Source organism: Calonectris borealis, chromosome 1 (assembly GCF_964195595.1).
Source record: "Calonectris borealis chromosome 1, bCalBor7.hap1.2, whole genome shotgun sequence".
Taxonomy (NCBI): domain Eukaryota; kingdom Metazoa; phylum Chordata; class Aves; order Procellariiformes; family Procellariidae; genus Calonectris; species Calonectris borealis.
Window position 1 is genome coordinate 58720647 of NC_134312.1, and position 27447 is coordinate 58748093.

The following is a 27447-nucleotide window of genomic DNA, read 5'->3' on the forward strand; positions in this document are numbered from 1 at the left end:
GCAGCGGCGACAGGCGGCTCCGACGCCCTGGGCCACGAAGCGGGACGCGGAAGAAACCTCCGGCTGCCAGGGGGCTGTGGCCAGGGGGCTGTGGCCAGGGGCGCAGCCCCCCCTCCCCCTCCGGCCCGGGCCCGGGCGCGGCAGCCCGCCGGGACGCTGGCGGAATGTGTCAGAGGGGCGCTCGCGTCCATCCGCCACGCGCCGCGGCTTTTCTAGCCCGGCTCGCATACAGCTCTATGGCCGTCACGTACTGCGTACTCGGGGGGGGAGGGGGGGCGCGCGCTTTACGGCAGCCGCGCTCCTCTTTTAATTTTACGACAGCGGCGCTCGGCGGCGCTGCTGTCGCGCGGCGTTGACGCCTAAAGGGCGGGCCGGGGTTGCGCGCGGCCTCTTCCCCCGCCCGCCGCTGCCGCCGCCGCCGCATCCGCCGCCATCGGGGCCGTGACGGGGCCGCGCAGGTGAGAGGGGTGTCGGGGCTGCCCCGGGGCCGGTCCCCCGTCCCATCGGCACCCGTCGCGGGCATCGGGACCCCCGGCCCCGCCCCGACGCTGCCACCGGTTCCGGTGGGGGCCGGGTCCCCGCCCCTGCCCCCCGCACACACCGCGGCCGCGGCGACCGGGGCTCCCCGCACCCTCTCACCCCGCCCACCCCGCGGTGCGGGCCTGTCAGGCGGAGGTGCCCACCCCGCCCTCCCCTCACGGTGGTACCGCGCCTTGGCCTGTGCCGGGCTCACGGCCGCGGCCCCCGGTGCTCCACCGCAGCGGGCGTCAGGGTGTGCGGCGGGGCCCACCGCGCGGCTGCTGAGGGCCTGGGGTTTTTTTGTTGTTTTTTATCCACTCTAGAAGTTTAAAAAATGGCGAAGTTTGTGACACCCGTGATCCAGGACAACCCCTCTGGCTGGGGCCCCTGCGCCGTGCCCGAGCAGTTCAGGGACATGCCCTACCAGCCCTTCAGTAAAGGAGACCGCCTGGGAAAGGTACCTCAGTCGTGCCACGGCGCGTTGGGCTGCCACTGAACGAGCCCCATGTGCCTTCTGGCATCCCACCTCTGCGCGCTGCCACCGGCTTTTGCTTCTTACTACCATGGCTGCTCTTCTGACACCATTTGCAGTGCAGCCTAACACTTACCACAGGTGTGAACAATTAGCAGGGCTGGCAAGTAGAGGTGGGAGTTGAAAGGCGTAGTTCTGGAGCGTACAGCAGTATTTGCTTTTGCTGCTTGAAGTCAGAGGTGGGGGGGGAACTGTCAGGTGAATAGTCGCTTATTTTGACTATTTATGTTTGTCCTTAGGTGGCAGATTGGACAGGAGCCACGTATCAGGATAAAAGATACACAAGTACGTGTTGTCTGCTCTTCCGGTTTATTTCCTACAAAGTTTTCTTCAAGCGTCATTCCTGCTTTCACGTCTCACACCCGCCTTGGTGGTTACCTGCACACCTCAGCAAGAGAGGCTTCTTAAATTAGGAAGCGTGCCTCACCCTTGGGAGACCTCTGTGGGGCTCTCCCTGTCCTTAGGGCTTACTCCTGATTTCTGTACTGCCTCATGACTGGGGCTTCTCAGAGAGGCTTAGAGTGGGGAGGAAACACACTGGCGTAAGGCAGGAGTCCCAATTTACGCTTCAGACTTAGGTGAAGGCAGTTGGAGGGAATTTGGGGGCAGAAAGGGGCAAAGTGTCAGGGTTTTTTTTCCTAGAAGCTTGGTGTCAAGGTGCTTTGTTTTATTTCCAGACAAGTACTCGTCACAGTTTGGTGGCGGAAGTCAATATGCATATTTTCATGAGGAGGATGAGACTAGCTTCCAGCTGGTGGATACAGCACGAACGCAGAAAACGGCCTATCAGAGGAATCGTATGCGATTTGCACAGGTGATGTGTTTTCAGGAACAGGCTCAAAGGAGAGCTTCAGCAGCACGGAATTATTTTGCAACTAAAATGTTCTTTTTTTTCTTTCTGTCATTTCTGCAGAGGAACCTTCGGAGAGACAAGGACCGTCGGAACATGCTGCAGTTCAGCATGCAGACGCTGCCAAAGAGTGCCAAGCAGAAGGAGAGGTGAGGCTGCAGATATGAGCGTACCGTACTTGGGTTGGAGTGTGTGAACATACTGTTGTTAAATTTGTTAAGCTACTGTAACAGAAGCCACTAGAGCGAACAGTCAGCAAAGAAGAATTTCAGGATATTTCAAGTCTGATGTTCTGCTGATGTCACTAGTAGTTATAAGCGTGGGTTTCAAACATCTATCGAAGAATTCAGAAGGATTTTTGAATCATGTTTAGAAAGTAAGCACGATGATTTAAAACAGAGCGTACCCTTTCTGAAAACTGCATTGCAGTCTTTGGAGATGAAAATATTTAAAGAGCTGCTCCATGCAAAGAACAGAGCTTTTAATGCCTCGGGCATCTTGATCAACAGACAGCTCAGCAAATGTTTCAGTGGCTCACTGCCTAAAAGCATTGCACCTCTCGTGGTAATTTGGAAGCGTAGGAATGGTTGTGGCACATCGGAATCGAGAACATTTCTTCATGGCTTTTCTCATGTTTGTCATTTTAGAGATCGTTTGCGCCTGCAAAAGAAATTTCAGAAGCAGTTTGGAGTGAGGCAGAAATGGGACCAAAAATCACAGGTAAACTAGCAGGCTTTCTGCGCCCTGTGTTGGTTTGGTTTCTCTGGCTGCGCTCGCGGGGCAGCTCCTCGTGCACAAATCCTGATGTGCTGCGTCTCGGTTTCTCTCTCTCTCTGTCCTACCTCTGGCCGCACAGCAGAAGCCTCGTGACTCCTCTGTTGAAGTTCGCAGCGATTGGGAGGTGAAAGAAGAGATGGATTTCCCTCGGCTGATGAAGATGCGCTACCTGGAGGTGTCGGAGCCACAGGACATGTGAGTTCCTAAAGCAGCCACGTGCTTGCTTCCTGAACGGACCGTATTTTTGGAAAGCGGGAGGGCGAGGGTCTCCTGGCCTGGTCCCAGTGTTCTCACTGAGGTACCCAAAGCAGGGGGAGGTAATGGAACACATCTGACAGGTCCCTCAGTCCCCTCTGGTTTGCGGGTGGTGTTATCTGTAGGGGGGGCATCAAGATGGTCCTCTTACCTCTGCAGAGAGTGCTGTGGAGCCCTAGAATACTATGACAAAGCCTTCGACCGCATTACAACAAGGAATGAGAAGCTACTCAGGAGCATTAAGCGCATCTTCCATACCGTCACTACTACTGATGACCCGGTCATCCGAAAGGTATGTTTACTGGTTTGTAAAACCCAATAGTGTCTTTCTCGGTGCGTGCTGTTGTTAGAGACCAACTGTCACTGTCAGACCAAAGTTAAGAGAAGGGCAGAAAAATTGCAGATCCCTAAGATTGCAAAGGAAAAGAAGCACTAGCTGGTATTGTTATTTTTCTTAGGTCCAAGGCAGAGCTAGATTAATGTAAAGCTAGGAATACTGGCCAAAGAAAAGCTGTAATTCTGGAAAGGCAAGCAGACCGGTACTTGAGCTGTGTTGGGAAAGAAACTTCCATGTCAGAGACCTGGTTCTTGAGGTTTTTACTTTGGAGATGAGGAAGGCTTGGAGATGTCTCTCTCTGACCCGATCAGCATAAGGAGCCATGCCTTTTCCCAACAGAATTCACATTTTGTAGTGGGTTTCTTACCTCTTCCTTGTGAGGGTGGGGCTGGATTGCTGGGTAGTACCTCATGCTTTGTCTAGCAAGTGGTGACGTACCTACCAGTCTAGCTTCCTCAGCATGGGAGAATAAATTCATGATCTGGTTTGCTAACACTTCTGCTTTTGGCTGGGGAAGGGAAGGGGTGTCTGTTCGTGTTGCTGAAACACAGTTTTCTGCTCCTCCTCCTGTACCCGCAGCTGGCAAAGACCCAAGGGAATGTATTTGCCACAGATGCCATCCTGGCCACACTGATGAGCTGCACTCGCTCTGTCTATTCCTGGGACATCATTGTCCAGAGAGTTGGATCCAAGCTTTTCTTTGACAAGAGGGACAATTCTGATTTTGGTGAGGAAAAAGCCTGAAAGAAATTGCTGTTATGGTAGCAAAAGAGTCTAGTTTTCTTTATGTTTTTTTTTTCTACTTTATTCTATGTCTCAGGGTCCAGACTGAGACGCCTGGAACAAGCTGGTTACTGTGCTAGCTGTGGGGGTGACTTCAGTACTGTTCTGCTGCAGTGTGGAGCTAGAGACTCACTGAAGCTGACGTAGTTACTCTCCTGAGTGTCACCGCGTGTGTCTGGTTTTTTTTCCAGACCTCCTGACAGTGAGTGAAACAGCCAACGAACCACCACAGGAAGAGGGCAACTCCTTTAATTCTCCACGCAACCTTGCCATGGAAGCTACCTACATCAACCATAACTTCTCCCAGCAGTGTCTGAGGATGGTAAGGTTGAGCAGTGCTGGGTAGTAGGGTCTGTGTTTCAGAGAGTCTCAAGAAGAGACTTCATTAAGGCTGCTTTAATACAGCACAGAGCATTTTAATTGACAAAGGTATTTTACACTGATGTTCATTCAGTTTTGAAAGAGGCGGGATTACTTCTGGTGAGCAGTGTGACTTTGTTGTAGAAAGATTTTCACCTTCTTATCCTGCAAAGAAGAAATCCCACTCCCACTGGTGAAGCAGGCAGGCTTCTGAGTACACTTAGTGAAGCTGAAGAAGTACTGCTTACAGCGAAGTGACTAATGCGAAGATGAGGCTTCTCATCAGCTGTCTTAATTTTAGCATTTTTCTGTGTAAGGGAAATTAGCTATTGTTGCTGTAAGAAAACTTTTATCCAGTAGGGGAGAGCTCCCTCAGGTTTTTTTCCTAACATGTCCTTCTGTTTTCTTCTGCAGGGAAAGGAGAAATACAAGTTTCCCAACCCAAACCCCTTTGTGGAGGATGACATGGATAAAAACGAAGTAGCCTCTGTTGCATACAGGTGTGTTGATCTCTCTCTGATGCCCAGGTTTGGCAAGGGGGCAGTTTGTCAGTGTCATACAGAGGCAAAATGAGTCAGGAGTAAATAGAAGCTTTACCACGAGAGGGATTCCTGGACGTCCTCACGGTGAACGGATAGAGGAGGAAAGGATTTTGTTGAATGCTTGCATAGATCTGGAAGAGAATAAGGGTCAGAAATAACCAGCTGGGTTGTTTGTTGGCAGATACCGAAGGTGGAAGCTGGGAGATGATATAGATCTCATTGTCCGCTGTGAACATGATGGCGTGATGACAGGAGCAAATGGAGAAGTGTCTTTCATCAACATCAAAACACTGAACGAGTGGGATTCCAGGGTGAGGAAGAACAAGATCCCAAAGCTAGCTCTAACTGCTTCACTGCTGCCTGACATGCCAGGTACAGCAGGCAAGATGAGACAAACATCTGGCGGTGTCCCCCGGGTGGTTACGTTCCACCAATAACTTTGGTGGATGAGCAGTGCTGATGGGATTCTCCCCCAGATGCGAGGTAGCTGGTTTGAACCCTCTTGTCCCCAGGTGTTTGGCACAGTAGCCAGTCTGTTCCCTTGTGAATGCTTCCCTCACAAAATTCCTTTCCTAACCAGCGCCAGATGTTGGCCAATCCCCGCTGTTCGCTCTTCTCCCTCTCCGGTGCAAGGGCTTCCCCTGTAGGTTGCTGTTCGCGTTCCCTTGTACGGTATTGTAGGGTAGACAGAAGAAACTTCCGTACGTATTGTCAAGATGGCTGAAGAGGTGACTGCTGCTGGCTTGTTCGGTTGACCCTAGTTTTGATTCTCCTCTCAGTATTGCAATGGAGTAGACTGGCGCCAGAAGCTCGACTCTCAGAGAGGAGCTGTGATTGCCACAGAGCTGAAAAACAACAGCTACAAATTGGCCCGCTGGACTTGTTGCGCGCTGCTGGCTGGATCAGAATATCTTAAACTAGGGTAAGACGGGTTTCACACCAAACATCTTTCAGGTGCATTTTCCATGATTTAACCCACTATATGTCAAAGTGAACCATTTGTAGGATGAGTAATCATAAAATCACCCCGCGTTTGAGTGGCCCAGGGGGGAAAGCTTGCGATGAGCGCACCAGCCTTGGTGTAAGCTGCTTCCCCGCAGCATACGGCTGATGTGCCCCCCGCTGCGACTGACCTCGTGAGACCTCATGCATGTGACGGCCTCCGCGGCTCTCAGCCTCTTTCCTGAGATTGCCAACAAGGGAAATAAATGCAGTGGCTGTGCTACCTGTCAGGAATTTGATTGAGGTCCTCAGTGCCCTGTTAATGAGAAATTGGGTGGAGGGGAGGTATCACCACAGCCCATTTCAAATTGTCGGCTTAAAATCAGTTGAGTCTGTACTGTGGATGATGAACAAGAGGCATCTGCTAACTAGTGGTTCTGCAATCCTAGGTTCCGTCCTCGGGTATGGGACTGATGCATTTGCATCTGTTTAATTCCAAACTCCCAGCTAATCATGCTATTGCTTAATTTTTATCTGCGGGACTAATTCTGCTGTATCTTTTGTACCACCCTATCTGATTCGGGGTGGTGGAAGGATTCGAGGTACATTACTGATTGACAGCTCGTGGCCAGGAGATCCTCTCAGCTTTCAGTGTTGGAGTATTAGGATTTTTTCAGCCCAGAAAATAAAACTGAGATGATCACGCTGCTTTTCTTGGTGTCGTTCTTCTGCTGGCTAGGCTTAATCACCTGATACCCCTCTGGTTTCTTCTTGCCCCCCTAGGTACGTATCCCGTTACCACGTGAAGGACTCTGCCCGCCACGTGATCCTGGGCACGCAGCAGTTCAAGCCGAATGAGTTTGCCAGCCAGATTAACCTGAGCATAGAGAACGCCTGGGGCATCCTGCGATGCGTCATCGACATCTGCATGAAGCTGGATGAGGGAAAGTACCTCATCCTCAAGGACCCCAACAAGCAGGTGATCCGGATCTACAGCTTGCCTGATGGCACCTTCAGCTCTGATGAAGATGAGGAGGATGAGGAGGAAGAAGAGGAAGAGGAAGGTTCGTAGCATACTTGGTGATTGTTATTATGGAAATTTTAGGTCGCTGCGTAACTTGCTCAGGAGCGCCAAGTGTGGCGTTCCCAGTGACGTGCCCGCGGCCTGGGCTGAGGGAGAGGTGTGCGGGGGCGGGGGGACGGGCGCCGCGGGGTGGGGTGGGTCGCCCTGAAGCGCCGGGCTTCTGCTGTTCCTGTTCCCCGTGGCGTTTCCCTGGCGGAGAGGGTTTATTTGGGGCTTTTGGGCGGTTTTCTCTCCCCGGCTGCCTTCGCTTCATGACTGTTTCTCTTCTCTTTCAGAGGAGGAGAGCTGAGCCCCGCAGCGTCCGGGCGGCCCTGCCCCTGCCCGCGGCCGGAGGGGCGGGTGGCGGCAGCGCCTTGGCCCCCGCCTCTTCGCACAGACAGGGCGAGGGGGGGAAGCGGAATAAAGTGACTTTTGCTGGGTGACGCTGTGTGGTGTGTGCCTGGGGACGGGTACCGGGGCTGGGGCGGCGGGGCCGGGCAGCGGCCGGGGCGGGGGGCGCGGGCGGGCTCCGGGGCTGGCGCCGCCCTCAGACAAGTCGTGGCCTCCCGCCCGCGCCCGCCCCTTTAGGCGCCCCGCCCCACCCACGGAGACGTGGTACGCGCGCGGCGGCGCCATGGTGCCGGCGGCGGGAAGCGGCAGCGTCACGTGACGCGGGGCGGGGCGGTGGCTCCGCGCACGCCGCCCCCTCACCCACCCCTCCTCGGGCGGCCGCGCTGCCCCACCCCCCACCACCACCCCCCCGCGGCGCGTGCGGCGGGCGCCGCGCGGGAGGAGCGGAGCGGCGCGAGCTCTATGGTGCAGGTGCGGCCGTTGGCGGGACAAGTCCGGCCGGCTCGCGGCGGCCCCGCGCGCCAGGTGCGCCGTGCGTCACGTGCGGTGCCTCGCGGGTGGCGGCCACGCCCCGCACGCCATTGGGTGGGGGTGGGGGTGGGGGGTGGGGGTGGGGGGTGGGGGTGGGGGGTGGGGGGGGGCCATCGGGGCCGAGACAGGACCTTATTGGCGGGGCAGCGAGGGGCAGCGCGGGGCACCACATCTCCCATTGGCTGATGGGCATGCGCCTCCCTTTCCCATTGGCTGTTGGGGCACAGAGGCACTATGGGGGCTTGCAGCCATTAGCCCACAGGTGCTGCCCCACCTTCCCGCCTGCTGGCCCCCCACAGTGTCTGCTATTGGCTGGGGGCCCTGTGTGCCCGTTGGGTGGAAGACCTGGGACCCCTTTTGCTATTGGCTGGCAGGGAGCAGGGCCCCGCCCCAACATCCCCACCTCGGCTTGGGACCCTGAGGGGTGGTGGCGGCATCACGGCGGACGGGCCTGGGCAGGGACTGGCCAGGCTGGGGATCTCTTGCGGGGAGGTCTCTGCCCGCGGAGCTGCTTGCCCCCTGGGTGATGCCTCCCTGGTCCTCTCCCCCGTAGGGGCGGTTGTCCTGGCCCTGCCATGGCCCCAGTGGTCTGCGGGACGCTCCTGGTGCTGGCCTTGTACGCTGGCAGCCTGTGCGTGGCGAGCGGCGCCGCTTCCCTCTACCACGACTACTGCATCATCGGGGCCGGCCCCTCGGGCTTGCAGGCAGCCTATTTCCTCCAGCGAGCCGGCCGGGACTACGTCGTCTTCGAGCGGAGCCACGCTCCCGGCAGCTTCTTTGCCCTCTACCCTCGTCACCGCAAGCTCATCAGCATCAACAAGCGGTACACGGGCAAATCCAACGGTGAGTTCAACCTCCGCCACGACTGGAACTCGCTCCTCAGCCACGACCGCCGGCTGCTTTTCCAGCGCTACTCCCTTGACTTCTTCCCCCACGCTGACGCGATGGTGCGTTACCTGGAGGACTTTGCTTCCCTGCTGAAGCTACGGGTTCAGTACAACACGGCCATCGTCCACGTGACACTGGAGAGGGATGGGCAGGCCTGGAATGGCCACTACTTCCTCCTGACTGACCAGGACAGGCAGAACTACAAGTGCAGGTAATGGGCAAACCCGGGGCTAGGCACGCCGCTCTCCACAGGCATCTTCAGAGTCACAAAATCATAAAATAAATTAGGTTGAAGAGAACTATGAAGGTCATTTTGTCAAGCCCCCTGCCCAAAGCAGGGCCAGCAATGTTAGGTTGCTCAGAGCCTTACCTAGCTGAGGTATAAGTATCTCCAAAGATGGAGGTTTCACAGCCTCTCGGAGACTTGACCACCATCACCAGGGCTTAACCACCATCAAGGGCAAGAACATTTTGCAGGGATCGGCAGGGTGAGTGAGTGGGTGGAATAACTGCTCTTGGGAAGGCGTTGCCTTCCATGAGCAACGTTATGCCTCGGACAGCTGAGGAGCTGGCAGGGCAGACACAAACTGGTTGCGATTGCCATCACTGCAGTTTCCATGCTTGATATGTAAGCTTGAAATCACTTTTTTTTTATCTCTAGATAATTGGTCTCTGTGAAAACAATAACTTAGTTGTACTCATAGCCACTGCTGCCTTTATTACAAACTCAGATGAGTCAGTGCAGGGACACCTCAACTCCGGTAACCCACGTGTGCTTAGAAGAACCAATATTTAAAAGTATGTCCCAGCCAACTGAAGCCCTGGGTTAGTACAGAGCCGGCAGGAGGGAACCAGAGAAAAGTGGGGCTGTTGCAGTAGAGGGAGCCGACTGTGAGGAATAACCCTCAAGGTTGCTGGTCCCTGAATTCCCTTTCCCCTTGTCATACTCATGCCTGTGTATCTTGTACCGCCACTGAGCTACATTCCTAAAAACCGTCTAGAAGTTACTCGTGTGAACATACGGAGTATATTTCTCACCTCTCCTGAGAACCTCAGCTCTACAACAGCAGGTCGCGCTGGCTGTCACTTGGGAGGTGCGCTGGCTGGCAAGCTCGGAGGGGACAGAAGGCAATCCCAGACACCCACACACCATGAGCGAGTTGCTTTCGGGAGCTGCGTGAGGAAGGCTGGGACGGCAGACAGTGGCGCTAGCCTCAGCTGCCTGCTGTTTCTGTCTAAGTCACAAAAATTTCCCAAAGATTCAAGTAAAAGTTCTTACGGAGAGATACAAGACTACTGTACTTTTAGTGTTAACAATTAGTGATGTTGCTAACGTTTTTATGACTAGGAGTTACATTTTAAAATACTGAAACCATTTTCTATCCCTCTTAAAAATGACTTGTTCTGCTGTACTAAAAGGCAATACAGATTTTAAATCAAAGTAATTTCTTATGCAACCTGTGAAACTTCAGTATTATATATATCGTTAGCGAATACATATGAGTCGTACTTGCACATTCATTAACAACGGGGGTAGACATATATGTACAGCACCCACACTGACTTTTGCTATATATAATGACGTTCCTAGTCATCTTTGTTGGCCAGAGGATAGGGAAGAGAGGAGCAGGTCATTAGGTGAAGCTGGGGAGAGGTTTCTTTTGAAACCATGACCTGTGCAGCTGATCCAGCGTGGCTGCAGGGGACACATCACAGCTGTCTTCCACAGCGGGAGGAGGAAGGAGTGACGAGATGGAGCAATGGCCCCTTTCCCGTAATTCCTGCATTCCCTAGTTCTATCCCTGTTTTTGCAGCTCTTTGTTGGTCGCCACTGGGACGTGGGTCCCCAACGTGGTCAACTTTCCTGGCTCAGAATATGTTGAGGGTTACGAGACTGTGTCCATCAACCCAGAGGATTTTGCTGGCCAAACCGTGTTGATCTTGGGCCGAGGGAACTCGGCCTTTGAGACGGCGGAGAACATTCTGGGCGTCACGAATTTCATCCACATGGTGAGCCGGTCCCGCGTGCGCCTCTCGTGGGCCACCCACTACGTCGGGGATCTGAGGTAGGAGACCGCTCCTCTTCCTCTTTCTAACGCAGCTGGAGTACAAACAAGGAGAATCGCTTCTTGCCCAGGCGACAAGCTGGACTGGCACAGGAGGTGCTGTGGTCCTGCGGGTCGCAGAGGAAACATGGGACCTTCTACCTTTTGATCCTTGGTTTAAAGCAGTCCAGGTTGCAGCTGCTGAACACAGGAGCTTGATGAGAGCTCTTTGGGGTCTGTGTGAAATAGGAAAATGTCCCCTTGGAAACTGTATCATTAAAAAGTGCTGGCTCCCAAGTTGTTCCCTTGCTTGCAGTCACAGAGGAGAGCTGAGAGCTTGGCTGCATCCTGCAAGGGCAGCGAGACTGTGTTACCTGTGCTGCGCCTGTGAGCCCTGAGGCTCTGGGGATAACCTTTGCACTGAAGGGGAGTGTGGGATGGTGCCCAGGATGGGAGCCTGGTAAAGGTGTCCCATTTTCAGCAGCTGAGACAGAACTGTGGATCCCACCTCTCCTCCCTTCTTTTAGCCCTTCTTACAGTCTCCTTTTTTTTCGTAGAGCAATTAACAACGGCCTGCTGGACACCTACCAGCTGAAATCTCTGGATGGGCTTCTGGAGGGCGACCTGGAAGATCTGGCTATAGTCAAGGACAAGAAAGGGAAGCTGCATATCACGCTCCGGTTCTACCTGGAGAACAGGAACACCAGCGCAGGTATCGACTCCGTCACGCTCCCGCAGGACGAACTGGATAATTTTGCCACCCGCGCACCTTATGACCGTGTCATCCGCTGCCTGGGCTGGAAGTTTGACTTCTCTATCTACAATAGGTGAGGGAGAACGAGGATCTCCAGAGAAGCAGGTATTTAGAGTGAAGAGCCTGAGTAGGGAGGAAAGGGAAGGGCAGGCCCTCTCCTGGCAGCACTGCCCAGATCTCCACATGCTCTGAGCTACCTGGTGCTTTGTTTACCCGGCAGCTACGGCCGTGTCCCAGCGGGAACATGTGTGCCACTGCCCTCTGACCAATAGGCTCTAGGGCTGAGCAAATGGCAGTGTTGGGACCTGGGTGACACAGTAGAACTTGTGCCTTTAGGACTTAACATCCTGACCTCAGATCACATGGAGAAGGCTAGCAGTGTTTTGTGTTTTGGGGTTTTTTTTGGAATGAGGATGGTATGGGTACAGATCACTACAGAAAGGTTTTGTCTGCTTTTTTTCCCCGAGGATGCAACCTTCACTCCACCTTGGTTTGTCTCGTAGTACGTCCTGCAGTTGAAAATGATACTGCTAACTTCATTGTCTTCCAAAATTCACTGTCAGTGGCTCAGGCTGGAATTTGATCTGTCCAGAGCTCCCTTGAGATGAGCACCTTTGTCTTACGGAAGACCCTCGTTGTAGTAGTGAATCCCACTGAAGGCAGTGGGGGCATGAAACAGTGTCTTGCACTGGCTGCAATATAATGCGTGCCTTATCGGAAACCCTTTTTTTCCACCCCCACCCTCCCTGACAGCCTGCTCTTCTCCTTTGCACATCAGATCCCTTAGAGTGATGCCAGGAAAAGGGAATAAAAAGAAGTATCCTCAGATCAAACCCAGCTACGAGTCCAGAGGCACTCGGGGGCTCTTTGTACTTGGCACTGCTAGCCATTCTGTTGACTTCAGGAAATCTGCTGGGGGCTTCATCCATGGATTCCGGTATACAAGTGAGTACTGGGGCGTACAGAAAGGGCAGAAGTGGGAACTGTTTCTCCCTTCGAAGGAACAATTGGTAGCTTACTGCTGGAAAGAGATCACCCTTAGTCTTGTGCTTTCAGTGAGAACGACAAAACGCAGCCAAACTGCAGCTGTGTCATTTGAAGTGGAGAAGTGACTTGGGGTCATATCTAAAGTTTTTGGTTGTCTGTCTTTGTTTTGTCTTGTGTCTCTCTTGCCCATTGTCTCTTATTTATGTAACACAATAGATTTCTGCCTGCCAGATGTTCTGCCTCATGACAGGCTGTGGGTGAGAGGTCTGTGCTGTGGAGTTAAAACCCAGCGGCTTTGGGCAGTAGAGAGAATTTCTGTCTTTATGTGTGTGTGCCCATCCTTATCATTAAAGGACGGCTCAGAAGTAATGAAATATCCCCGAGGACCCCCCGCCTCCTCACCAACCACTGAGCATCACATCAGCTTTCTGAGGGCATTTCCACTGCAGCTACTAGTGATTGGGGTGGGAGGTCCTGAGCACGGATGAGCTGTAAAGCTTATTTATTGTGTCCTGCCAGTATCTGTGTGTACCGCAGCAGAGCGATTGGATTTCTTAAAAGCATAAGCTTGGATTTTTAAATAAGCTGTCTTTGTTTCTCTCAATGTCTTAGCTCGTGCAGTCCACCGCCTATTGGAAAACCGTCACCATGGTGTCCCCTGGCCATCCACAGTCTACCCTATTACACAGCTGACCAATTCCATCATCAAGCGCGTGAACGAGGCCTCTGGCCTCTACCAGATGTTCAGTGTCCTGGCTGACATCATACTGCTGAGAGAGTGAGTGAGTGAGTGAGTAATTATTCCCAGCACTGCACTCCATCGTTTCATTCCTTTTTCTTTACCACTGCTTCTTGTGGTGCCACCACACAAATGGTCCAGACCTTCCCTCTAGGCTCAGAGGTGTAGTAGCCTTTTACTGTCCCCAGGGGAAAGCTTTCTTTGAGCAGTGCTCATGTAGAGAGGAATCCCATAATCCAGGAAAATAATGGAGTCTTGTAACAGTATCTGCAGCCTTCATAAGCTCTGCATCAAGTCCAGCCCAAATCTGCAGTGACCAAAAATAATTACTACCTGATGGATCTTTGGCCTTAGCCTCAACCAGTTGAAGGGGTGTTGGATCCCGGCTGGGGATTCCACCATTTTCTCTGGTGGAAAAGTCTGACGGTTGTGGTTGCAATTCACAGGAATGCCACAGCATTTGAATACCTGGAAGAATACCCGGTTGGAGTCCTGGCCGAGCTCGAAATGCAGACAGGGAGAAAGGCTCCCAATGGGCTGTTTGTCATCATCATGGAGTATGGGAGGAATTTCTCTGGGGCTGACAAGGATGTCTTCTACTACAACCGAGCCGTGGGAGAGGCACAGCACGCCTGGCAGTCCAACTTTTTGCATCCTGTTATTTACTATTACAAACGCCTCCCAACAGGTAAGCTTTCCTGCCTCTCCCTGCTAATTATCTGATACGAGCAAAATGGAGAGGGATGAAGATACTGTCGAGCCAAAGAAGCGGGGGGTACCTGAAGGCATTGCGCACCCTTCTCCTCCACTTCCTTCACATCCATCCTCCGGGACACCTGCCACCACTGTGTGAGCTGAAGAAAAGCTGGGAGTTGGCGAGAAGTTTCCATCTGTCAGACCGATACGAGGTGGGGGGTGGGGGGGTTGTACCAGAGACCTCACATTTGAGAACAGGAACAAGCAGGCGTGCTGGGAACTGCCCCGTTCCCCAAAAGAGGAACGTTGCTTTCCTTTGGCTGGCACCCTGCGTGTATTTTGCAGAGTCCCAGCAGATGAGGCTGGGCTGTTCAGTGTTATCGCCAAAAGAAAGCTGTTCTCTGTGGCTGGCCCAGGTCTGAGAGGTCACGCAGTGATAGAGGCAGCCGAAGGCAAGGGTTTGAAGATGAGTGTTATATCCAGCAAACAAACATGCTCAGAACAGATCTCCTTGGGAAATGAGTGTGCTGAATCTTCATCTCCAGAAACCTAGGGTCAGGGTCTGGCCTGCCTTGCACGGAAAGAAGCGTGATGGGTAGCAGCATTAAAGCTCGAACACAGCTCAGCCCGTCTGGCAGTCCCTGCCCAGGGGGAACGGGAGTGAAATGACGGGAAGTACTGCGGGCAGGGACAAGGGGCAGCTGTGCAGTGGCAGGGCTGTTGAGGTCAGAGCTAGCAGAGGGGATTGCAAATGAAAGTAAGGTCGGGATTAAAAAGGTCAGGACAAAAGCTGGAACAGCTGTCGTAGCTGCTTTCCAGCTCCCAAGCTCTTTTTAATGCCATTTTAATTCTGAGAGATTCCCTTAACGTTCTCTTGGCAGAGCGTGAGATGAGACTTCGGCCACCCGACTGGCCTCTCCCCCGCCCAGATGCCGTCCATCACATTGTGGAGGACTTTCTGACAGACTGGACGGCCCCGAACGCTCACATCCTGCCGCTGAGGCGGTTTTTGGAGAACTGCCTCAGCACCGACCTGCGCAATTTCTTTGCAGGTAATTTGAGCACAGGGTCGAGGTGGCAGGAGGAGGAGGAGGAGGAGGGGTGTGAGGGACAAGCGACAGGAGCAGTCTCTTCTGCAAATAGCCGAGATCTCCCTGTGGCAAGCTGGTGGTCTCACCGTCGGTCGCACCTCTTTGATGCACTCCCCAGACAGGAAAAAGTGCCGGTGCTGCCTGTATGTCCCCAAATAGCCTTTGCTCTTGCTCGCCGCCAGAAAGAGACTGCCCCAGGCACACGCGGATTTAGGGAAAGGTGTATGAGGTTTGGTTCAATCCCTTTTCTACCTGCAGCTTTCCTTCCTCCTCCATTATCTGAATATTCCCTTGTGCCATCGGGTACCAGATCTCTTTTCATGTACTGATGATGGGATTGCTTTCCCATGGGAGATGGGGGTGCTGGGATGTGAGAGCTGGTCTCCCTTCCTGGTCTGAAGACTAGTCTGGGAACCTCCTGCAGGAACCCCACGTGGCACACAGAGGGAAGCAATCCTGTGGTATTAAGAAGATGCCAGAGTGCTGCAAGCTCAAATCCAGCTCATTTTCCTCTCAGAGTGCAGGCTGGAGATGCCACCCTGCATCTCCTGAGCTCTGCAGTATTGAGTCGATTACTCTGCGGCCATCCAGGGCAGGGTGCTGGGTGGGAAACTCCAGTCATCTTCCCTCATCCTCTCTGCCCTTTGTTCTGAATGAGTCCTCCAGAGTTTATGGGAGTTATTCTCTGCCGAGTCTGATTTTTGATCCTTTCCCCCGCAGAGTCCTGCTTCCTGTTTGCCTTCACCCGTCAGAAGCTGCCTCCCTTCTGTCGGCAGGGATACGTGAGAATGCAAGGGCTGGTGGGGAGCGAGGGGCTCCGGCGCCACGCGGTAGAAGCTGGCCTGCTGGAGGATTACACTCTCACAGACTCTCCAGGCGACAGACCCCCTGACAGCCGCGAAGGGTCACAGGACCAGCTGCTGAGAGATCACGCGATACCGGTTCGTCCGCTGCAGCATCTTGTTAATGCCAAGGATGAACTTTAACCTTTCTCGCTCCACACTGAAACCCATAGGTGCTGTTGTGACAATATTGTAACAGAGATCCACAGCAGGATTCTGCCCTTCTGTGCACCTTTTCCATCTCCAATGCCTTCCACTGATCATGAGTTGCCAAAGACCTGCTCAGATCTTGCTGTTACAGAGAGGACCGACGTGCTCTGAAGCATAAGCAAGGGGCCAAAATCCAGCAATGCTGAGGCTCCTGTGTTGTCCTTGCAGAGTTCAGAGTTGCCGGAAGATGGTGTTTGTGTTTATCTCGCAGACCAGTATCTGCAGTGATGTCCAGGGGTCAAAGAAGAGAGAGCGGCAGGAACGCCTGTGTAACTTAAAATGTCACGTCCCTCTTCAGGGGTGACCTGCTCGCACCCGGTGGCAGCCCGGTGCAGGCTCTCTGCTCCCTGGATGCTGTATGATGAAGATTTGTTTGTGTGCCGAATCCCAAAGCGGTACTCCGGGCAAACTTCATGGTATTTTTCCCACATTTGAGTTAGGGCAGTTGAGTAGCTTGAGTGGAGAGGGGCGGTCTTTTTTTAGTTACCACGTAGGTTGGATAATTTGTCGTTTTCCGGAAAGCACTACAGGAGACCCTTCCCGCCACAGAGGATGAGGAGCTTGCCTGGAATGCCAGGGACACAGAGACTTACAGTGAGTTCGGCTCCGCTGTCCTCGTGTTTTTCTTCTCCCGCACCAAGCAGCCTGAAAGGTTAGCCCCTGTCTTTTATAAAGCATGACCAATACTTCTATTTGCACTACGTCCCATCAAGAACGTTTCAGGTGGACACTGATGTTGTTAAAATGCTTGTCTTCTATTTCTTTTATTCCCCTCCAGTCACCTTGAGATCTTACTGGCACTGACTGGGAGGCTGGCGGCACTTTATCGCTCCCTCTGTCAGCCTCTGCAATTGTCCGTCACCTCCCCGTGGGCTCCTTCCCCGGCCCTGGAGTTGCAAAGCAGGAGCGGTTCTGAGCTCCACCTCATGATGTCCCTGTGATTTCTAGGAAATAGAGGAGGGGCGAGGCGGAACACGCTTCTACCTCCACACACGTTTTCCAACCCCTTAGCATCTAGAAGAACATACCCCTCTGCGCTTGTGCTTCCCGATACCCCAGACCTCCAGGTACCTAAAACTCTCCCAACCCTTCGAATTCAGCTGCCGTTTCTGTAAAGCCCCAGTTCCTGCCCCGCCTCTGCCTCATGCTTGGAGAAGCTGGGGAGCAGAAGAGGTGAAGGAGATGACAAATGAGTTCTTGCTCCTGTTTACGAATACTGGGCTGTGCTAGTGGTGCTGCTGCTGCTGCTCGAAGATCTTAGGTGTTCACGTGCAGCTGGAAAGGGGAAATGGTCACCTTCTCAGCTGGCACCCATCAGCATCCTTCCGCGGGCGTTACAGCCCATTGCCCCAGCTCCCAGGCCAGTCCGGGAATGGCTCTCGTGGCCTGTAGTTGTCCGGGTGGTGCCACCGCTTGCTGCTGTGGGCTTTTTATCTGGGGATTGTCCGGGGGAAGAAAAGGGCCTGTCCCGGAGCTGGGGTGCCTGGCTGTCAGCCAGAGCCTGTGCGTTCATTCCCCGTACGCGCTGACTCGGGGCACAGCCCTGCGGTACCTGTGTGCCCCTTCTCCGGGCGGTTCCTCTTCCCTCCCCCAACTCCCACGAGACCCGCAGGCTGGACGGTCACAGTGTACGCGTTGCCTTAAATTGTGATTCCCCTTAGAAAAGCGACGATCTGAAAAAAAAATGGCACCCGCCGACTCCTGCGGCGTGCTCCGCGCCCCTCCCCCAGAGTGGGATCCGGCGGCTTTAACCCCAGAGGTTCCAGCGGGTCCCGGGAGCCGGGATCCCCGCCCCCGCCCTGCCCTGCCGAGGTCGCCCCGCCGGCCTCCCGTCTGCTGGGCCCAGTACCGAAGGAGCGGGCAGGGGAGGGAGCACCGGCTCCCAATCGTTTCCCGTCGGGCGGAGGGGAGCCGTGAGCTACGCGGGTCTGTGGTCACCCGTGGGACCGCAGGGCTGCAGCCTGGTCCCGGTGCCGCGCCCCGCTGTGCGTCGCGTGGGAGGGAGTGAATCGCTGGCGGGGGTTGCGGGGCCGTGTCCTCCAAGAACGCTCGAAGGCGCAGCCGGGGCAGCGCCGCCCTTCGCCCAGCCCCGGGCGGGAGGGACCCGCCGGCCGCAGCCGCCGCGGGCGGGGCGGGACGGGCCGAGGCCGCCACCGGCGCCCGCGCCACGTGCGGAAGAAGAGCCACGCCCCGGGCCGCGCTCGCGGCGGCCATTGGAGGGCGCCACCGCCAATCAGCACCCAGGGCTCGCCCCGCGTGACACAGCCCGCCGGCCCCTACAGGGCGGTGGGAAGGGGCTTGAAGGACGGCCACGGCGGCCAATCAGAGATCGGCGCTTGGGGCGGCGGCCAATCGGCTGGGAGGGTGGCCGTTCCGTTGTTCGCAGCCTTCCTGCGGCGGAAGCCAATCAGCGCGCGGGTGGGCGGGGCAGTAAGCGGAAGTTTTGTTGGGCGTGGGTCACCTCCGGGCCGGGAAGGTGCGGGGCGGCGGGGGGTCCCGGGGGTTGGGGCGTCCCGTGGGGGAGCGGGGGGCCCTCCCGGCTAGGGCGTCCGGCCCTCTGGGGCTGGAGGGCGGAGTCGGGCCCCCGTGGCCGGGGTGTCCTGCCCTCTGGGGCTGGAGGGGCAGTGGGGCCCCGTGGCTTGGGGGGGGGTGTCCTTCCCCGCCGGGTTGGGGGGCTGAGGGGGGAACCACATGGCAGGGGGGCCCTGCCCCGCTGCTGGGACCCGCTGGCTGAAGGAGCCGTGCCCCGTGGGCGTCAGGGGAATGGGGATCCCGTGGCTGGGAAGGAACAGGCCGGGGGGGGAGGGCTCTGCTCTGCACACGGGGACCCTGTGCCTGGGGCGAGGGGCCCTGCCCCATGGAAATGGGGAGGAAGCTGGGGCCTGTAGCTGGGTGCTCCATGGCGGGTGGGACCCACGGCTGTGGGGCTGGAGCTGCAGTGGGGCAGCAAGGGCTGGGCACAGGGGCAGTAAGCGCCCCCGTGTGATGCCCCATATGTTTCTCTCTAGGGCACCTCCTGGCTCGGGGGCTGCCCTGCTGAGGGGACTCTGAGCGAGGGCACTGCTGCAGTGGGACCGGCCGTGGGGTGTACCCACCCCACAAACTTCCTCGTCTCCCCACAGATGGCCCAGAGGCTGGCGCTCCGGCGGCTGCTGCCCCTCACCCCCAGGACGCTGCCCCCACAGGGCCTCCTGGCACCGCGTGTCCCCCCGGCACCCCACGGCAGGGCCTTTGGCACCTCAGCAGGCTGCAGCAGCACCTTCAACGTGCAGGACGGCAGCGACTTCCAGGACCGAGTGGTGAACAACCCCAAACCCGTTGTGGTGGACTTCCACGCGCAGTAAGTTCCCCCTCATGGCTCTTGCGCCCTTTTCTGCCATCGCGCGCGCAGGTGTGTACCCACTGCTTTCCTGACACGGCGGCATTCTGGGAGCACCGGGGATGCGAGTGTGCCCGAGGGCTTCCCAAGCTGCCGACTGCCCTGCCGGGCCTCTGGTGTTAAAAGGTGCTTCTGCCCCTACGGCGCAATCCATAGAGGTTTCACTCGTGGGTTGCACTGCTGTAGGTGTCACTACACCTGCAGGAGCGTAAAACGCAGGTGCCAGGAAGGTGTTCCCCCGGGGGGTGTAGCTGCACCTCCCAAGTGCTCGGGTGTTACCCTGGCCCTGGCGTTGCATCGTCCTGCAAAAGACAACTCAAGAAAAAGCTCTAATATCTCCCTTTTTTAGCTTTGTGGATTAAATGTCCTCTAAAAACACTAAATAATGTTAATAGCCATGGAAGAACTGCACTTGGTATACCCCTGCACCGTCATGTTGTGTCTTTCCAGTTTTCTTATGCTGCGTGCTCTTGAGGCAGGGCTCTTGACAGCAAATGCCTTTATGTATTAATAACAGCCACGTGGTACCAACAGCAGCATTTGTAGTCAATAAAAATGTTGTCATCCTCTTGCCAGTAAAACTATTCCTAGATGTTATCTGCTGGATTAACGATACTGATTATCTTTGTTTTCTCACGTATTTTCATAGTCCTGTGGTGCTGTCATGTGAGCCTGTTGTGGCTGATTCTGGGCAAACAGAGCATGAAACAGCCCGAAAACTTCTGCTCTAAATAGACCAAACTGATAAACCAAAATGAACATTAATTGGGATCATCCAGGGAGGAGAGGACAAAAAATTGAAAGCGTGAAACCTGATAGAGAGGGAAGCTGAGGGGGAACAAAGTTTACCAGAGCTTCAATTTTAAAAGAAAAGGGCACTTAGAGCTCTAACTCACGTTTTCCTTGAACTGAGTAAGTTTGTGGCATCCTAACTGGTCCAGTTAGAGGGTGCAGGGAGTGTTTTCTGTGTACAGGGCCTCGCAAAGTCTGCTCTTGCTGCACCTGGGTTTGGAATAGGTGGTCTCTCTTTGAACAGATGCGATGCCTCTGTGAGTTCTGCAGCTAAACGGGAATTTCTGTAAACCTTGCAATGAGTGCAGAGGGGAAGTCTATGATCTGATGATTGGCATAAAGCAGTTTAAGCGTGGGCTGCGACCCCCGCACCCAGCAGCGACACTCGCTCTAGGGCAGCTTTGTGGTCAGCAGGGGCACAGCTCTGCACGTACGCACCAGCGAGGACGCAAAGCAGGGTTGGGATGAACAGCCGAGAAGAGGGGGCAGGAGGACCACCAAGGCTGGCAGCAGACTGTGGTGTGATCGAAATGACATCAAAAGCACCATGAATGCTGAATGGTGACCTTCCACTCAGCCTCACCCGCCCCCCCACCCGCCCACCCCAGCCCCCCTTTGACAGCTCCTTTGTGAGAGAAACGTTTTTCTAAGCCGTGGTTCGGGAATGGTGTTTCCAAGCTGGCGCTCGAATGGAACGGCGATGGTGGTAAAGGCACTGGCGTACCAGCAAGCCTTCCGTGGCTGCTGCTGCGCTTGCCTCCTCTAATGTCCCCTCTCCTCTTTCTCCACCAGGTGGTGTGGCCCCTGCAAGATCCTAGGCCCCAGGTTAGAGAAGATGGTGGCCAAGCAGGAAGGGAAGGTGCTGATGGCCAAAGTGGACATTGACGATCACACAGACCTTGCTATTGAGTATGAGGTAGGAGCCAGAAGAGCGCGGACTTTCTTTTGCTGGCGGTGCAAAGAAGGTCCCTCCCTGAGGAGAGGTGTGCCTGCACGGCAACAGCGTTGGTGGGGAGGGGAAGCCCAATGCCTACAGGTTCCTGATCCCTCAGGTTTTGCTGCTTGGCTGTCCTCCAGCTCTGCTGTTTGTGCTCTCAGCCTCCCCACCTCTAATTCTGCAGAAAGGTGTCCCCTAAGCCTTGCAGGCATCTGTCAACATAGATGCTTGCCTGGCCTCGAGAAGCCTGCAGCATACGCAGCGTTTTACTGCGTGCATGGCCTGCTCAGGTGCAGGGCAGGAACGTGAAGTAACAAGCCCCAGTCTGCTCTGCTCTTGAACGTGGTTCTTCGTGCAGCCAGCCCGTCCTCTCTTTCCCTTCCTTGTTCAAGATTTCTTGCTGGGTGATAATGTCCCGTCCTCAAGCCGCAGCACAAGGAGACACCGTGGGTTTTGTTTGGACAGGTAGAAAAAGCCAGGTCGGAGAACACACATAAGCAACAGGAGCATGCGTCCCGCTCTTGACAAGCACGGACCTTGGTGCTTACACTAGTGTTTTACACGCCTGCTGGGTGTGTTCCCTGTGCTGCCCTGCTCCAGAAAGGAGCAGAATGACTGGAGAAGGCCATGGCTTTGGTTTACATGATTTTTTTCTTTTTCCCCTGTGTCAGTGATTAGGTAGTTTAAGAAACGCAAAAACTCCTCTGACGACTGTGCTCACCTCCGTGGTCTCTCCTTGTAAACAACAGCTCCGTCTATGGAGTCGGGGCATCCTGCTGCTGTGTGTGGGAAGGGAAGAAAGTGCTTAATTTTCACTGGCGTGTCACGCAGATGGAGCTGCTTCCCCTCTGCAGATGAAGTCCTGCTCCCAGGGTGGAGGCTAGCACAGGAAACTCCTCACGTTGCCCAGCAAAGTGTGAACCATCTCCTGAGCAAGCTGTCGTTTTGTTGAGCCCAGAGGAGATGCTCTGTGTCGTTCCCACACCCTGCCGTGCCGGAAGGAGAAGGAAGTGGAAACAGCTTGTTGCCTCCCATTCTTTCCCAAGGAGATCTGTCTGCCTGTGCTGTGGTGGCATGTCCACCCAGCTGGCGCCCACAGACGTGACTTGCAGCTTCCACAAGCTGAGCGTGAGAGCCTCCGGTGTTCTCCTCGGGTGGCGTGCTCGCAGATACGCCCCAGGCCAAGGAGGGTGGCTGCTGGCTCCTGGGCAGGGCTGGGTGTTGCAAGCCCGAAGGCTGCGTAGCTCAAGGGTGCTGGTGAGAAGTTGTTGAAGAGGGTGAGGTTATTTCTGTGGTGGTCAGAAAGTGCGTAAATCCTAATAGATGCAGGCAAGGCTCTGGTAGCACCCACCCTAAAGAGGAGAGAATAGAGATTATTAGCTTAACCCTTGTATTGTTCCAAGCCTTCCAGTAGATTGAATTAGCTGGGATTACAAGAGGATAATCTCAGATGACTGGAAAACAGCAAGCAGTGTGTGTGCCTGTGAAGAAAGGTCTTTAAAAAGAGGCTGAAAGTTCCCGAGTTGTGCAGGTTTGATGACGCGCTGCGTGTGCTCTCCCAAAGGATGGCGAGTGAGCAGCTGCACAGCCTGCTGTGTACACGCATGTGTCTGCAGGGTCTGCCTGTCGCGCAGCCCTGGTGGCATAGGTGTAGGCAGGACGGAGGCTGCAGGCAAGGGCCGGCTTCCAGCAATTCATTCTGGAGCCTTATATACAAACATGATGAAGTTTTTGTTTTGCAGGAGGGCTGGGGATCGTTGCTGTGTCCTCCGCGCTCGGAGTGATGCATGTGTCTGGTCTTAACCATTATCCCCGTGGCTAAAATCCCATCCCTAGGCAGTGTCTGTGAGTAGGATAGCTGCAAATGGGTAGGGGTAAAGGAGAAATTTTTGCTTTGATCTTCATAGTTTGGGGCATCCTTTTCACGGCGGAAGTTTGGTTCATGTGCTGAGCACGTGCTTGGTTTTGCTTTGTCTTCTGGGAGGTTGCCACTTAAGGAGATGTGAGCATAAGGGCTGGTGGGAAGACACTGAGTCGAGATCAAAGCGGGACCAAAGGTAGTGTTTGGGAGAGATCAGGAAAACCAAAGGAGGTATTTGGGAGGGATCAGGGAAGATTTATTTGTTTTAAAGCCATTCCATTGGTGATCAGATGTCTGCAGGCTGAGAAAGTTTTTGTTTCGGGAGTTTTTGGCGTCCATGCCACCCCCACAACTCCTCCACTAGCTGCCAGAAAGTCTCTTTCCATCCATGTTTATTCCCCCGCCCACGCATGCAGCCCCCGGCTTGCCGCCCGATTGCACAATGTCCTCTTCGGCAGCCCGCTTGGTGCAGGGGGGAGGCAGGACGAGGGGGAGAGACCCCTGGAAGAGCTGAGGAATGTCGGCACATTCCTTCACACGCGCTGCCGTCTGCCCTTGGCTCCCAGCCGTCCCGGCTTAGCACGAAGCAGGGACGCATTTCCTGCAACCAGAAACGTCCCCGGCGCCCTTCCCCGTCCAGTTATGCCCAGCACAAAAGTTCTTTCTCTGGGGATTCCTCCTTTTATCTAACACCTTTCATCTCTGGTTGTGGCCTTTCTCCACTGCTCCAGCCCGCTCCTGACCTCTTGCCCGGAGACCAGAAAGGGAGAAGGAATACTTTTGTTTAATCTGCCATCTCTTAAAATTCTTTAGATTCATCTCTTGCCTTGGCCCGTTGCCCGCGCATGTGGCCACTGGGAAAGGGCAGACCCTTCTCCGGCTGCTGCGGGTGGGCAGCTCGGGATTGCTGCTGGATACAGGGACGGTCGTTCATCAGCGGAGCTCAGTCCTGTGTTACGCCTTATTCTGAAGCCTGGGTGAAATCCTTCCCCCTGCTCCGTTGTGTGGCATCCGAGCTTGTATAAAAGCCCCAGTTTTAGATGGGAGAGAATTACCTCCATATGGGTGCTGCCAGGAATAGCCTGGACGGCCGCGTTTGTTTGTTTATCTGTATGGTCAGTGCTGATCAAAAGCAGCCTGACTTTTGCTCTGGAAATGCTCTTGAGGGAGGAGGAGGCTTTGTTTAGGTTCAGTGCAGATGGGACCCAAATAAAAAAAGGGGAAAAAAAAAAAGCACCAACTTTGCGTTCTAGAAATTTCCATGACATTTGCTTCTCAAGCAGCAAAACAAAGTACGTGCTCCGTTAATGGGCTGCCCTTGCTGCAGCTAGCAGGAAGGAAGCTGTCAAAAGCGTCGTGTTTTCTGGGCAGAGGCAAGTTGCTCAGTGCCCCTGGTTCTCACCCAGCTCTGCAGCGCCAGCCCCAGACCTGCCACCCGTTCTCGGGGTTTGCTCACCAGCATGAAAAGGGGAAGAGATGGAGGGGTCAAGGCTGTGTGAAGCTCGTGGGTGCGCTGGTCAGGATGCAGAGCCCTATAACTCGTCGTTAGCTGCTTCTCTGTGGTGCTTCAAAGAGTCGCCCGTTTCTCACCCAGGCCGTAATGGCCTGATGCTTGCTGTTGCTGGTTGGGCGTGCTGGTTTTTTGGATGGAGCTGGGGCAACTCTGCTCATTATTAACCCACTTTGCAAACCAGAGGGAGGCTCAGTGGAGCTTTGCCCTTCTCAGGGAGGGAGAGACCAGTTGGGTGCAGTGCTGGTACCATCCCTTCTCACCTCTAAAATCACAAGGGAGCATGTTGGCGGCACCATCGCCAGTGCTGGGGCCCGAGCCCTCCAGATCCGCTCCCGCCAGTCACTAGGAGGAGCTGAAGATCATGCGTTGCAGCAGCCCCGGCGCTCCCATCCCTTCAGATGAGACTGCACAAGCCCTGAAGGACAGACTGCGGGGAGCCACGCCGGACTGGCCAGCCGGGACCGGGTGGGAAGGGAAGCACAACATGTGCCTTTCATCTCAGGCTCCCGATGGGAGGAAAGCCAGCCCTCTGGCGGGTTTCCCGAGGAAGGATTTGCAGATCCTTGCTGGCAGCACACGCGGGAAGGCCCCGCAGGCTGGTGGTGAGGCAGCAGGCGACATAAGGACAGGACGTGTTTCGGGGGGGGAGGCTTTGCAGAGATAAGGGCAGCGAAGATCTCTGCCAGAGATCAGATGACCAGTTCTCTCTGCTGCCACAGCTCTCCGAGCTCTGGTTGCTACTTCTCTCGATCGTGTCCCCAGGGTCTCTTCTGTTGCTGGTCAGCCAGCAAGTCCCTGGGGAGCGTTGTCATTTCCACTGCTATTCTCTTGGATAATTCCCAGAAAACTTTGTTCTGGGCTAAAAAAGCAGCGCCTGGAGCAGTGCAGCTGCCTGCTGGCTCTGGTCGGAGGAACTTTTTCACTTCTTACCTAATCATCAGGGATCTGCAGTGGAGAGCCACTGGTGTGTGACCAGCTAAACCACTGAAAACAGGAGCAGAAAAGGAAAGATGGGTCAAAGGGGGTTGTCATTACCATGGTATGACAGAGCAGGAAATGTACCTGTGTGGTGATGGGTGGGAGACCCTCCTCCAGCTCCAGTCCTGTCTGGAGAAGAACACGGGTCCAGTCTGATCCCACCCTGGCCATAAAATGTCCAAAGGTCATCATGTCTGAGAGGTGTCCTGATAAAAGACTGGGTTTGTTTGCTTATGATAGGACAAAAGGGAAGGAGAAGAGGAATTTGTACCGGAGAGGGGGGAAAAGCTTTGCCTTGTTGTTTTTATATTAGCTTTGGTTTTGTCTTTAAAATTTTGGGTCTTGTTTAAACTCCAAAAGCTGCTCAGCCTTGACTCAAGCAGCGTGACGTAAGTCAGTGCAGCGATGAGGCCACAGGGAGAGGAGGAACATGGAGCTCAGCTGGCCTGTGTTTTGGGAGCGGACATGTTACCCTTGAGCAGTGTCTGCTCAGCTCCCTTGTAGCCACCTTCTGTAGATCTCCATTTGGGGCCTGGGTGTAGCTGGGCTCCCTGCAGCCTCTGCTCACCTGTGTGTCCCTGTTTCTCTTGTCCCCAGGTGTCAGCAGTGCCAACTGTGCTGGCTATGAAGAACGGAGATGTTGTGGATAAGTTTGTGGGGATAAAGGATGAGGATCAGCTGGAGGCATTCCTCAAGAAACTCATCGGAGCCTGAAGTAAAAGGGTGGCTGTACCTCTGCCTCTGGACACGTCCATGTTGTGCATTCCTTGCCTGGGAGAGCTGAGGGGCACATGAACTGCCTGTCATGTACAACCTGGGGTTTTCTTCTGGTTTGGGGTTTTTAGGAGACGGACAGTGTTGTAACCCTTCCCTCCCACTCCCCCTTTTCTCGAGCAGCAGTAGTTGCAAAGGGCGCTGAGGAATGGGGCTGCTTATTCTCAAAACGGGGAATGTGGCTGGAATGAGGAGCCTGTGTTTATCAGCAAAGAGCTGACGTGCAAAGCTGCTGCTGCTGAGTTAAGAGGAGGAATGTTTTTCTCTTTGCCTAGCATCTGATAGCCCAGAGCAGAGGGCAGCTGCTCCCTGCAAGATGTAGGTACATACCTGCCCTGGGTGGGTTTGTTTAAAGCTGAGAATGCCTCTGCCTTGTCTGTGAAACCTGTCTCTTTGTCCCTCTGTCCTCACATTGCTGGGACAGGTACAACTCCTCCACGAATCCATGGGCTCCCGTCATAATTTTGTAAGAGAAAATAGAAGTATTTTATGGATCTCCTTTTGTAGGTCTCTAATAAAGAGAACTTTATCCGTCACTGCTGTCTAGCTGGAGAATAAAACTTGATTCTCAAATCACAGGGAAGTCCCTTGTCTGTCCAGAGAGGTGAGAGAGAGTATCAGCAGCACAGTGGCTGGTTTCTAACGATGGGTTGGGAGAGCGCAGGTTACGACTTGATCTCTACTAAAAGGTAATGTGCCAAAAAACAAACAAGTGGATTACTTTCGCAGGGCTTTCAGTGCTGCTTCTAGGACCCGCTTTGGGTTCTGCTGGATCCGGGATGCCGGAAGAAGGACTCGCCTCCTGCGCGCAGAGGAACAGCGGCCTGTTGTGCACAAGGAACCTGAGCTGTGCTCGCTCCCCCATGCTTTTCTCACTCCTTTCCTGCCGGAGGAGCCTGACAGCCTCCCTCTCCCTTGCGTGAATGATTAAATCTGCTCATGCAGGTGAGCCCTGCCAGAAGGCAGTCTTTTGACTTCCAATTGCCCTGACCTTTAGACTAAGGGAGGCAGTTGTGAGCTCCTATCGCGAGCAGCCTTCAGCCCTTCCCATCTCTTCCTCCTCCTCCCCATGTACACCTGTTTCCAGTCAACCTGGCTTCTAAGTGCTCGCAGCCTCCT

At 54.7% G+C, this 27447-nt stretch overlaps 3 protein-coding genes across 6 annotated transcripts; all 3 read left to right on the plus strand.

The window, feature by feature from the left end:
* Window positions 1-314: 314 nt before the first annotated feature.
* Window positions 315-7403, plus strand: EIF3D (eukaryotic translation initiation factor 3 subunit D). 3 transcript variants are annotated; one of them, XM_075156214.1, is made up of 15 exons: window positions 315-458; window positions 843-976; window positions 1291-1336; window positions 1729-1865; window positions 1965-2050; window positions 2549-2621; window positions 2758-2873; window positions 3093-3225; window positions 3850-3997; window positions 4245-4375; window positions 4828-4913; window positions 5137-5266; window positions 5735-5877; window positions 6681-6961; window positions 7257-7403. In XM_075156214.1, the coding sequence occupies exons 2-15, from the start codon at window positions 854-856 to the stop codon at window positions 7268-7270; spliced, it is 1647 nt and encodes a 548-aa protein (XP_075012315.1). In that variant the 5' UTR covers window positions 315-458; window positions 843-853; the 3' UTR covers window positions 7271-7403. The 3 variants fall into 3 exon arrangements, 2 of the variants coding, with proteins under 2 accessions (XP_075012315.1, XP_075012320.1); XR_012674494.1 differs by having other exon boundaries at window positions 336-458; window positions 5137-5327; XM_075156219.1 differs by having other exon boundaries at window positions 368-458; window positions 2761-2873.
* Window positions 7404-8400: 997 nt separating this feature from the next.
* Window positions 8401-17173, plus strand: FOXRED2 (FAD dependent oxidoreductase domain containing 2). Its single transcript, XM_075156236.1, has 8 exons — window positions 8401-8941; window positions 10545-10796; window positions 11333-11602; window positions 12308-12474; window positions 13129-13294; window positions 13702-13943; window positions 14833-15003; window positions 15763-17173. Exons 1-8 carry the CDS (start codon window positions 8418-8420, stop codon window positions 16026-16028), a joined length of 2058 nt encoding a protein of 685 aa, XP_075012337.1. The 5' UTR covers window positions 8401-8417; the 3' UTR covers window positions 16029-17173.
* Window positions 17174-18461: 1288 nt separating this feature from the next.
* Window positions 18462-26864, plus strand: TXN2 (thioredoxin 2). Of its 2 annotated transcripts, none has more exons than XM_075156251.1 (4): window positions 18462-18570; window positions 19217-19434; window positions 21058-21181; window positions 26152-26864. In XM_075156251.1, exons 2-4 carry the CDS (start codon window positions 19217-19219, stop codon window positions 26266-26268), a joined length of 459 nt encoding a protein of 152 aa, XP_075012352.1. In that variant the 5' UTR covers window positions 18462-18570; the 3' UTR covers window positions 26269-26864. The 2 variants fall into 2 exon arrangements, with proteins under 2 accessions (XP_075012352.1, XP_075012361.1); XM_075156260.1 differs by having other exon boundaries at window positions 18526-18570; window positions 19103-19434.
* The last annotated feature ends 583 nt before the right edge of the window (window positions 26865-27447 follow it).